The sequence below is a fragment of the Uloborus diversus genome, chromosome 2, assembly GCF_026930045.1.
Source record: "Uloborus diversus isolate 005 chromosome 2, Udiv.v.3.1, whole genome shotgun sequence".
Classification (NCBI taxonomy): Eukaryota; Metazoa; Arthropoda; class Arachnida; order Araneae; family Uloboridae; genus Uloborus; species Uloborus diversus.
This window is the reverse complement of record NC_072732.1, coordinates 75,772,744-75,785,375: the sequence shown is the minus strand read 5'-3', so window position 1 is coordinate 75,785,375 and position 12,632 is coordinate 75,772,744. Positions and strand designations below refer to the sequence as shown.

General features: G+C 31.1%; 1 protein-coding gene across 1 annotated transcript in view; it reads right to left on the bottom strand.

The window, feature by feature from the left end:
• Nucleotides 1–9,880: 9,880 nt before the first annotated feature.
• Nucleotides 9,881–12,632, bottom strand: part of LOC129217113 (high mobility group protein 20A-like) — a 32,239-nt gene continuing 29,487 nt past the window's right edge. Inside the window, exon 6 of the mRNA XM_054851364.1 lies at nt 9,881–10,426. Within this exon, the coding sequence (XP_054707339.1) occupies nt 9,881–10,426 (546 nt within the window). The remainder of the gene's footprint in view (nt 10,427–12,632) is intronic.

Below are 12,632 nucleotides of genomic sequence, written 5' to 3'. Positions count from 1 at the left end.
TTCCTCACAAATGCTATTAAAACTGGCACCCTTCACGAAAATATCATCTGCTACGAATCAGTTATTTAATTTTGAATATAACCCTCATTTTAGAACATGAAATTTTCTTAAAATGAAGATTTTAGGGGTGCCCTAATTATCACTTGAATTTTGGGTAAAATTCATTCTGCAGCTATTTAAGGGATTTAACATGTTGCAGAAATCGAACAAATATGACGTTTTTTTTATGAGATAATTGCAAATTAATGTTTTTCTTTAAAATTGGAATAAAAATCATGGAATGCCTTTTTTTTGTAAACAAAAGGTAACCTATGTTCAGTGGTGTTTCTATCGGGTATACTTCGTATCGTCGCCTCAGAGCTAGATATGTTAGTGTTATTTCTGGGATTAGATATTTTACTGTTGCTCTGAGGCGACGTGTTTACTCTCAAACATCTTTTAGACACATAGACATCAAGCTTAAAAAAATGATAGCATACACATATTATGCATAATGGATTACTGGGATTCACTAGCTAGAAATACCTCCTGTAAGTTTTTTTATTATCAAAACAGCCTTTTCATGTGCATAAATTACTGTATTCAGGGGTAGAAGTGACCAACTTGTCACATATAGGACATCTTCCACAAAAAATATAGGACAAATATAGGACACATAAAATGAATAATTTTGCTTTGAAAAAAGAAATAATACATATCATATGTTATTTAGTTATTCTTATCAATGATTTTGTTTAAAAAAAACCCTCAAACATCTGAATGACTTTCCTGTAGTTGAAAGTATAATTTTTGAAAAAACAGTGCACTCTAAATAATTCAACAAAATTTGAACAAAGATAATTTTTATTTTTTCTAACTCATTCATGACCCAAGTACTAATTCCACTGTTCTTTGATTTTATATCTAAACTGAACCCTTTACCACTTGTATTAATAACAAACAGCTTGAGAAGGATCCTTCTGACGTTTTTCAGAGTTTTCTTTATGTTTGAATGCTTTAACATGCAGCCTCAATTACGAAAATCCACTATTGCTTATGGGCACGGAACAGTTGCAAAAGTGGCAAAAAGCGGTAAAGTAATCTTTTCCTTTAGTGCACCAGGCACCACAATTTGTACAAATAATGTCCTCCTGGTTCAACCACTCCACACGAAATTTTGTGAAGCGAAGCGATTTCGCCATTATAATTCCTCTTATTACAACAAACTACGTTTTAACATCATAAGGAACTAACATTTCATGATCCCAAAATTCCTCAAAAAGAAAAGATTACAAAAAGAATATTAGAACATTCCGATCAGAAAATGCACTGAACACAAAAATATACGTACCAACGAAAACGAGAAACATGATGGAAAACAAAACAAACGGCTGTTGCCCCCCCCCCCCAAACGCAAAATTCTAAAACCAATTTGATTTAGTTCTCATAACTCCACCCACTATAGAGTGACATCACATTGCTGTAGCCAATGAGAGAAGATGCCTGTTGTAGGATTTAGTCAGTTCAGTTTTGTAATTTGAAATTCTTTGGGCACACACTTACAGCGAAAAATCCAACATCAGAAAGTTTATTTACTGTCCCTTTTAACAGATATATAGAGTAAAAAACGGAAATATGACATTTTTGAAAAATATAGGATGATTTTGATGCTTTTTTTGAAAATATAGGATATATAGGACTACTTTGACCCCTGTGTATTCGAATTTGCGTTTACGTTAAATCAATGCCTATGGGAAGTGTTTTCACCCTCCCTTTAGCTATGCCACTGCTGGGAGTACACCTTCAGAAAAATAAATGGGAACATCACTCCCATGTTCACATCAGCACTCATGACAACATCTAAACAAAACTTCATGGTGATCAGTTGTGTAGTTAAGGCATGAAAGAATTACAAACAAAATTGTCCCGTTAGTATCTGCACTGGAGAGGTTTTATTGTATTAGTAAGAGTAAGTCTTTTTGCCCATATTTTGGCTTAAAATAGTCTTCATAGTTGACAGTGACAGCTCTGCAATACGGAGTGAATTTGGTAGACTGGAAGAGGTTCAGTATTTCTTAAAAGTAACTAAAATTTTCATTAGCTAAAGAAAGAAAACTCAAGCACAACTTGGATACAAATAATCCATTTAATAAGCTAGCAATTACACAACACATTTTTAGGGAAACAAGTCTTGACTGACATTAAAACTACAGGTACCCTGTACCAAATTTCACCAATATTCCAATGTAATTTTGTGTACATTATATTTATTTGAATATGATTATAATTTTTTTTTTCAATTCACGTATTGAAACACTGATTTAAATTTATATGAAGAATGAATGGTAAAATTCAAAAACAAAGAGAATGATTTTGGCTTCATGTAAAATATTAATAAAATGGAATATTATTAAATTTTATTATACTGCTTTTCAAATCATTTTAGAATTCAAGGTTGATTGTTTAGTAAAATAATTGTTATTAACAATTTAATTTTTTTTTTGTTTCTAATTGGTAGCATAATAATGAACACTTTTAATTACATGCTATATTTTGGTCATTAGGTTTTATTGCAACTAAGTTGCATTATTCTCTACCCGGGAAAAAAAAATCTTTCCAAAAACTGAGATGAAAAGCAGTCAATGATTTAAAATTATAATACACAAATTTATACACACACAAATCAGTTTTAAGTTCTAATTTAAAAAGACTCATGGTAAAATTTTAACCAATTCAGATTTTTTTGAGGAATGCTTTTAATAATACTGGTAGCCATAACTTTATATAGGCTTAAGAGATTCCATTTCACTTAAAGAATGATTATTGAATTATTTCTTTTTACTACTGAACCTTCTGCCATTTATTAACACTTCAAATTAAATAAACATGTCAATAAATCTTGTTTTTCCAAATTACAAGCAAATAGTTGATCACTATGTATGTTTCATTAGAAATTTTTCAAACAGATTTGGATGAGTTGAAAGATGTTTTCTAGGTATGATTGAAAGGTAAATGCATTTACTTTGGGAATTTTATTTGAATTGAACATACCATTAACACAAAAGAAGCCACCACAATAGGGAAACACTGGCATTTTACAATCAAAGTGATTGAAGTTTGTGTTTAATTACTGTTCCTCACACACCAGATGTTATCAAGCCTTTGTTAGCAGACACTAACCATCTAAAAATTATTTAGTCGTGGATTAACATGAAGAAGAATTTTCAAAATACTTCCGTGATGTGGTACTTCTTTCAAGTCAACAATATGTTTTCTGAATAAATTCACTTATGAATTTCAATTTCAGGAGAAAAAAAAAAGAATAAAAACATGTCTTCATGATGAATTAATGAAGATGTATGTACAATTGTGTGAAAAAAGAAATTAAGTAGATAATGAAAATATGGCTTGAATTGGCTTTCATGTTTAAAGTTAAGAATGGCACAAATATAACATGAAGAATTTTGATGAAAAATGTTTGTTTTACAAACCATGAGGATTGGAGATTTTGTAAAAGTTTACTCCTACATTATGAAAAATGATGTATTTAAATATGCGATTCAATATAAATATAACTGCTTTTTAAAAACAACACATTCAAAATGTGATTAACAAAACAATATCATTTAAAATATTTATAATAGTGCATTAAATAACGAAAGCAATTAAAAAATGAATGGTTCATTCACCCTCGGGGTGAGATAACAAGACAGTGGTAAAATTAAAACCTGGATGTAATATTTTACAAATGATTGCATATAACAATTACAAATGATGGCATACAATAAAATTATGTTAACTAAACATTAAGTACCGGCATTAGTTGGAACGGAAGAAGAAAAAAAAAAGTTGAACAGCTGTTTTGTTTGCACTAAGAGGTTGTTACTTAGAGGGAATGATGCTCAGCATTACAGGTATAGTCCACAAGATCACATATTAGAAATATCAAGTATATGAAATTGTATTTTTCTAAGAAAATATTCTAGCAAAACCTAAAATTTTATTTTAATGAGGTATTAAGTAACCATTGCCACACATTGTGTGGCATTCTTATTTCTCATTACAAAAGTTTTATGTGATTGTTATTAGGAGTTTTAAAAATCATCAGCTCGCAAACAAGAAATGGTTTATAGAATTCAAATAAATTTAACAGTAAATAGCTTAAAGATTCAAATGAAAATTTAAATTTACACTTTATATGTTAAATATTAAGAAAATATTTTTAGCTTTAGCAAGCTTTACACAGACATAACTATATAATTCCAATTTGTTGTAAAAACAACAGAAACAAAAGACTCAAAACTCCTGTATTACGTAGTGAATAAATATTACGTTACATCTGAGGTTTATAAAAATTGCTATCAAATATTTTACAACAATGCATAGTCATCTGTAGTTAATTAGCCGCTTGAAACTTGCATAAAGAAAATGACTACTTCTTGGGCTAAGACAAATATAGCAAAAAGTATTTGGAGGAATTGAGAACTTGCAATACAATCATTTCCTTAAAACCAACAGCAGCAATGATGGTGCAGGTGACATTCATAAATGCTTCTAAACAGAAATTGAACTGTTCAACTGCAACTACTTGAATTCATAACTAAAGAAAGAGTATTAATAAAAAATATTCAAGAATGATTGGAATGATTTATAATTTTATATAAATTACAGTATCAAATTTCATGCAACTGCAGCAGGCAACCACTTTTGGAGTAATAATTTGCATAAAACATAAATTTTCTCTTTCTGATGAAACAAAAGAAAAGATATTGATTAAAAAGAAAAATAAACAAATATAATATACAATAAAATCTCTTCATGATAGCCATTGATTTTAACCAAACGATTGTATAATAGTTAAACTCATTTATCTAGAAAAGATGCAGAGTTTAAATATTCCTCAGCCTTGAAGCACTAAATTGAGAAATAAATAAAGATCTGTCTTGTTTAGTAATAGATGAACATAGCATCATAATTAACCTCCTTAACATAATCATTTGTCATACCAACAGAGGCATGCAAAGAAATTTTGGGGCCCTTCAAATGATTGTATATGCTGAACTCCATATTGTGTACCCTTACGTCCTACATTGATTTCACCCTTTTTTAAAACTTGGGCCCCCTTCAGGCTTAGACCCAGGGCAACAAGTGTTCTCCCCTCTTGTGCACGCCTCTGCATACCAAATTAGAGTCTGTATACTGTAGTGAGGGAATTTTACAGTTTAAATCAAATAAATGAACTTACAAAGGTTCTATAATGTGTACTTTTATTGCAGGCGAAAAAAAGGATTCAATTAACCAGAAAAAAATATATATGTATTTAAAAATGACCCCCTCCCCGGCTGCAGGGAGGCTCACAAAAATCTTGTTCCTATCACAAATAACTTTTACGGGCCTCTCTCTGGCTCGGGCCTGGCTTCTTCTCCCCCCCCCCTCCAAGCATGCCCCTGTGCGGCTGGTATTTTTACCTTGTCCTGGTGGGCGGTCTTACGTGCTCCAGCTTAGCTACCGGCAGCGCCTCCTAAGCTGGACAGGTCTTCGTTGGGTAGGAGCCAGACTAATAGAGATATCTACGAGAAGGAAAACTAATTCCAAACCACACAGCGTCTGTTCTCCCAAGTCAGGAGTGGCTGGGCTTTTTCTTTTCCGGCAGTAGGAATAGGCAATGCACACCAGGAGAATATTCTCCTGGCAGGGGGTCGCCCTAGATGCGAAGGCCTTTCCTATTTGCTTAACTTAAGGCTGCAGGTTACTTCAGAGGTTAAGTCGGTCTTCTGCCCTTGTGGAGCCTCGCTGAAGTGAATCTACAAATTACTCTATGTCAAATGGTCTGGAGATGTATTGAATAACAACAAAAATGAACTAAATCCAATTGGTGACAACTTGGTACTTAACTCCAGTTCTGTGTAAGTCCTGATAATTGGTAGTCCTCTTCTTATCATTATACATCAGTATTTTATCCAAGAACAAAACAATTAGCGATTTAGAATTTCTCATATGATGGCCAAGAAGAGAGATTTTAATGTACGGATCAACATACAATCAGTAAAAATTTCTTTGAACAAATATAACTCAAGGAAATATAATGTTTTGCAATTTTATACAAAATAATAGAAGAAGTTGAGCTCAGCATTGATGAAGAAATTTCTCAATAAAGAAAATGTTCATATATTTAACATCTGCACATACAGTTGGGCAAGTTGCAGAAAAATAATTATTTTCTATTGAAATTTTTGGAGTTCTATCAGGGGTGTTGGTAATCCCAAATTACCAAAAATTTTGGGCTGACAACACATTTGTTCTAATGCTCCTAACTGTATGTGTTAATGATATGAACTTGCACAATGAGTTTGAACGCTTATTCAAATTGCAATATACTTAGTATCTACTAAAGCGTGCATCTGAAAAGTGTCACCCTACGCGAGATTTTAAAACAATAGATTGAAAAAGTCATTACAAAATAATACTGTTACACAAGTTTAAATTTATCAAATTTTAAAATAATTTCACTCAAGCATCTATAAGACAGATCAAATATACATTTTTAAACGTTATGAATATTAACAACACTTTTAATTATTTGAATCATTTTAAAGATGATTTAGGAAATGAAAATATCCAAGAAAGAAAATGACTACTTCTAAAGACTGTATTTTACATAGCCTGACAAGTCCTGCAAACCTACCGAGTGAATCTGAGGCACCTTATTTATGCAGTGAAGCATTCACTTCTTCAGGTATGAAGAACTTATAATTTAAGAATAAGGCAGAATGCACCACCATGCATAAGAAAACTCAATAGTTAAAATAGATGAAGTATGTATCATTTTAAATCTAAAAACATCAGAGCAATTTAATATTTAGCTTATATTACTTAACATTTTTGAATTAAACTGAAATTTTTTAAACATTTTGAAACAAAATGTTAATGTAAAAGTAAATTTAAGATAAAAACAATGAAGAAAATATCGCATGGATATTTTTGACGGATTTTGGATTGAAAAAAATAATTTTTTTTTGAAAAATTTGTTATGAAAATTTTTGTAAATTTGTATCAAAAACAAAAACACTTGATATTTTTTAAAGTCAATTTATAACCTTTTTTAAACATTATCAGAGCAAAAATGAACTTCTAAGCATTAGAAAAAATATGCCATTTTAAACACAAAGCACACAACATGATAAAACTCTATAGTGTGAATTTCTAGAAGTCAATCTGAAAATTGAGAGTAATAATCAATCAACTAGAGAGCCATAAATTCAAGTTGATGCTTCAAAACTTAATGCAGCTTGTCAAGACAGGTCAAAACATTGTGTGACATTTTTGTATAAATTAGTAATTCCAAAAAAAAAAAAAAAACCTCAACATTCATATTGAAATTTTAATGCTTTAATACACAGTTAATGAAAAAACATGTTCAACAATCCAGCCAATATTGGAAAAACAAATGAAAAACTATTTAAGTTATAATTCTTGTAGAAAATTGAATAGAAATAGGTACTGTATTTAAAATAAAATTGAATCAAAATATTGGAACTTAGTTTTAAATACATAAATGACAAAAGTAAAAACAGAATCAGATTTTTAAATTGCTTTAAAAGAACATAAAAAGAAAAATTATAACACTGTACACAAAATAGGATAAAAATTTCAGCTTTTTCTTTAATGGCAGAACAGAATTTAATAAAACATCTTGAATTCATTTACATACATAACAAAAGATATGTAACATAATGCCTGTGCATTTTGGCAATATTTTTGCTAGTTTTATTACACTTTGCATTATGAAGTCGTAATATATTTAATTTCGATTTCAATAAAATCAGGCTTTATTGCACTCACTATATACAAGGACAATCATATAAGTTCTGGAATAAATCAATAAATAACTCAAAAAGAAAGAAAGAAAAATAAAAAAAAAACACAAAATTATCTGCCATTTGGATAAAAAATTATTTAAAAATTTTAAAATAAAACAATTTTAAACACATTAAAAAAACTTAAATAATAAAAAATGAATTTCAATATATCTGTACAATTTTGAACTTAATAACATCTGTAATAAAACTCTTAGCATGCATTTGAAACAAAGTTTTTGATTTATCTGCAAATTTATCATAATGAAGGTCTTATTTGGAAATAATTAACCTTTTTTTTTAAAATTTCAACTGGTTCAAACTAATGAAAATTCACATACATCACAGAGCCATGTACGTAACAGCAATACAGTTAAAAAGTTCTTGCAGACACACATAATTTTAAACTTGCTATAGAAACTTCAACTGAAATTTGTATGTAAATTTTTAAAAAGCTATAAAGAATGATTAATTTGGTGTTGGTTACTAAAAAAGTTTTGCTGTAACTTTTATAGTTTTCTTATTGACAGCAAAACTGGCATGGAAATAAGAATGCAATAGTGCACTAAGGTCTTGCTATTAGTAAGCATAAGCCATCTCACACCCTTTGTACCTCATATTTTTAAAAATAATATTGACAATAAATATCTGTACAATTAAAAGGGATTACGACATATAAGTTAAAACCATGATGCACGTGAATAAGGGGAAATGAAAAAAAAAATCATTTCTCTAAAAAGCAGATGAAGAAAACAACGTAATATTGTAAAATGTGCGTTTAACAACACTGTATTTTTATACAGACTAAAATGTTTATCACCAAGAAGGAACATACTGAATATTTACTGAAACGTAAAAGTAATATGCCTTCAAATCATGCATATGCTTTCCTTTGAAGTAGTTTAACCCTCAATGACATGCCAAATCAATAAAAATAATTCATCTTATGAACACTAACAATAATCACTTAATTTAAGTGAATGCTTTCACAGAAAACCACACCTATATTCATTACATGCAAAGAGTTCAAACAAAATATTTGTTGCTATACAACTATATATATTTTTTAATGTCCTTTAAAACGGACACTTCCGAAAGCTACAAGTGAGTGAAGTACACAATTCTATATTATTTATCCGCAGGTATACACATTCCATTGTATATGGATTTTTGAAAAAATAAATATTTTAATATTTACAGATAAAAGAAATGGGATAAAAATGAGTAAAAAATGGTAAAAAATTGCAACCAAGATGGCAAGTTTGAATTTTTGGCAACACCCTTATATCAGTCAAATGTGATGTCATGGAATATGTACAAAAGGGTTGCAGGACTCTGCTCAAGCTGTTTTCCATTCTCACCTATAATTCCTAGAATTACAGGCCCTCAAAAATGTAAAATGTTAAGAAAAATGAACAAGTTTTACATATGAAATGCAATTTGTGCAAATAATAATGGCTATGTTACCCGATACAAATGACATTTAAAAACATATACATATGGCAGACTATGTGCTGAGAGAAAAAAAATGTACAGATTGTAAATTAAAGAAAGAAAAAAAAAAGAAAGAAAAAGCTGTATAAAACATGCCTAATGATAAATGTTTGACACAAATCATTTCAGAATAAAACTTTACATAAATTATTTTGATAATCAAAGCATTCTGCGCATGATTTGTTCATGTTTTCAACATTTTACTTCTACGAAGTAATATAGTAAACATTGTCTCAAAATCAAAATATCAGATCTTTCTTGATATGAGACAAATATAAAGATTTTTTCAAACATTATGAAGTCTGTCAATATCTTAAAAAGGCGCAGACTAGGGTATAAGAGAAATACTGTGCACATTAAACCAACATCACAGGTACCTTCAGAAAAAGCAGGCTCAAAATATCTGAATAGGAAAACAATGCATAATACAATGCATGTCCTTTGTCAAGAGCTGCATCAATTGCCATCAGACATAGGCTATTACCTTTTACCTTTCTAGTTGCCTGACAAGAATAACTGTAGGTGAAATCAAAGCAGCGTCGGTTTACATTTTAGGTCCACCTGTAAGGATCTTGAATATGAGCTGGAGTATAGGTGGAAGTAGAAGTCGGCAAATGGGCAGCCGCAGTGCTCGCGTGAGAGTGCGCTTGAGTATAGTTTGCTGCCAAAACCCCAGCATGGGCAAAGCTGGGGAGAGAAGAATACTGTGCATATGTCATAGCTAATGAGGTGGCATGAGGATTTGAAAGGCCGGGATGTGACAATGCCAGAGATGTGGAAAATGAGGGTAAGGGGCCAACATTAGCTCCAGAGGTGGAAGCCACAGAGGATGTCGGGACATTTAAACCAGATGGGCTGGAACTGAGATCTTGTGCAGCCGGCGATGAGGCAGTGGATGCTGGAGTTGAACATCCAGAAGGAGGTGTCGGCTGGTTACGAGTCATTTGTTGTTGTTGTTGCTGCTGCTGCTGCTGTTGTTGTTGCTGCTGCTGCTGTGAGTTGCCTTGCTGACACATGAAATTATCCGGACTACTTCTATTTTCCTCTTCAGCAGCAGCTCTTGCTTTAGCTGCTTGTGATTGAGCTTCCAAATTTTGCTAGGAAACAAGAAAGATTTTTTAAAATTAAGAATCTGTCACAAAACTCATACAAAAACATACGAATGTGTGAGCAATATGTAAATACAAACACAATTACTTAAAATTCTCCCTGCCTGTAAAATAAAAAGCTAAAAAGCATTTCTGGGCAAAACTTACTCATTGTCAAGTACTCATTGAGTTTCAAAAGTGTAATTTGGTGATCTTCCAAGACAGGTTGATTTAGATTTTTATTTTTAGGTCCACATTTTGTGAAAAAAAAAAAAAAAAAAATTTTTTTTGGTATTTTTCTTTTTAAGTGGGTAGTATTCGATACATTATTCTCTGTGTGTGTGTGTGTGTGTGTGTGGGGGGGGGGGGATCCTTGTCACATCATTAAGAGAATTTTTTTAGCAATTACAGTTCTAATAATGAAATCTCTTGGGCTCTAACTATTTCTTTGGGAATGACTTGGAAGCTGTATTTTATTATTATTATTTTTTTGAAAATACTAATGTCTAGTTTTTGATCGAGTTGATTCAGCTTACAAGTTACAAAGAGCTGTTTTTATAAATGAAATTTTGTGAAAGGACAGGTTTTAAGGTGTGAAATTTTGTGAAGGGGTTGGAAAACAGACTGAATTTGTTTCTGGATCGACCTTCGCAAGAATGTCTGCACAGAAGAGTGTTTAAAGCAATGCACTCTGCTGAACATGTCTGTGTCTATCTTGTATTTTTTTTTTTACCAGGGTTGGCAAGTTTTTGCCACAAGTGGAAAAAAACCATGTAAAAAGCCACGGCCTTTTTCACCTGGCAAATATAGAATTGGCGGATTACTTATGTAGTTTTTTTACAATTTTTTTCCTCAGCTAATGCATGGAAAACAGTACACATCCTTTGAAAAAATTCTAATTATAGTTTTATTTGCTTTATAGCTTTAAGAAATGTTTCAAAAATTTTATTATTAACAATTTGTATTTAAGATGGGAAAATAATTGCTAAGATGATTGTTTTATAGAGCTGGAAATGTACAGGTAGTTTTTTTGTCTTCTTCAATTACTTTCCTTGGACATCCATTTCCTCAGTTAAGGAGAAAAAACTGTATTATTTCTCCTTAAATAGAGGACTTTTTAAATTTTTGATAGGGTTCGTCGTTTTGCCGGCAAAATGTTATTTTTGCCAGGATAGTGGTAAAAACTGCAGAAAACCTGGTATAACCCAATAAAACTGAAGAACTGTAATAAAAATATACGATAGAACAATGTAATTTTGTACATAATCTAACTGAAACTTAAATCAAAACAGAAAACAAGACTTAATTAGGTTTTTCATTAATATTAATCTCTACATAGTATAAAATGAAGTCTCCAAAAAGCGTCTGTGTAATTGAACTCGCAAAACTCGAGAACTACCTGGCCGATTTCGCTGAAATTTTCACAGTTTGTACCTTTTAAGTCCTGAGAAGGTTTGCAGACCAGTTCGAAAACAATGCGATGATTAGTTCTTTTTTTATTCCAATTTAGGCCCAATTTTCGCATAAATTCCCAAAAATGGGGGTTAAAATTTATTCGCAAATAGTAATATTATGTATTGTTGGAAAGGGAAGAATTTTCTGCGTTCTACGCGATTTGTTCCAATGCTCTAACTTGTGGTGGGAGTTTTTTACGTTTTTAGCTCGAATTTTTTTAGGCTTAGCTGAAATTTAGGCACTACTTTCTTTTCTAAATTCATCAATAAAAAGTCAAGGAACTGTCCCACAATTTTCTTTTTGACAGCATTGGAAAAAGCTGCTTTTTTTACTCCAGATCTAACTCAACCTAAGGTCGAAACTTTAACCCTCTATATCCATTACAATACAAGCGAATTAAATGAAGTTTAAAAATCTGTTCTCTATTCAAGTTTTTAGCCATTTTATTTTGGGTTTCCACAGTAATGCTTTTTGAATCCATTGTTTATTTCCATCTTTGTCATTTTCAATTCTTAAACTTATTTTATTTTGTGTTTCCATGGTTACGCCATTTAAATCCATCTTTCTCACTTTATTTTAATTTCATAAAAGTATTTTAGTATCTGTCATCACTGTTCGGCGAGAAAATTTTGCATGAGGGGTTTTTTTCTTTCATTTAATCCTGGTTATTGAAGAATCTTCACTTGACGCAATGGTTTCTTTCAAGGTAGACCGGGCAAAGCCGGACAACGCAGCTAGTAAATATGTAATTTAATGTAAC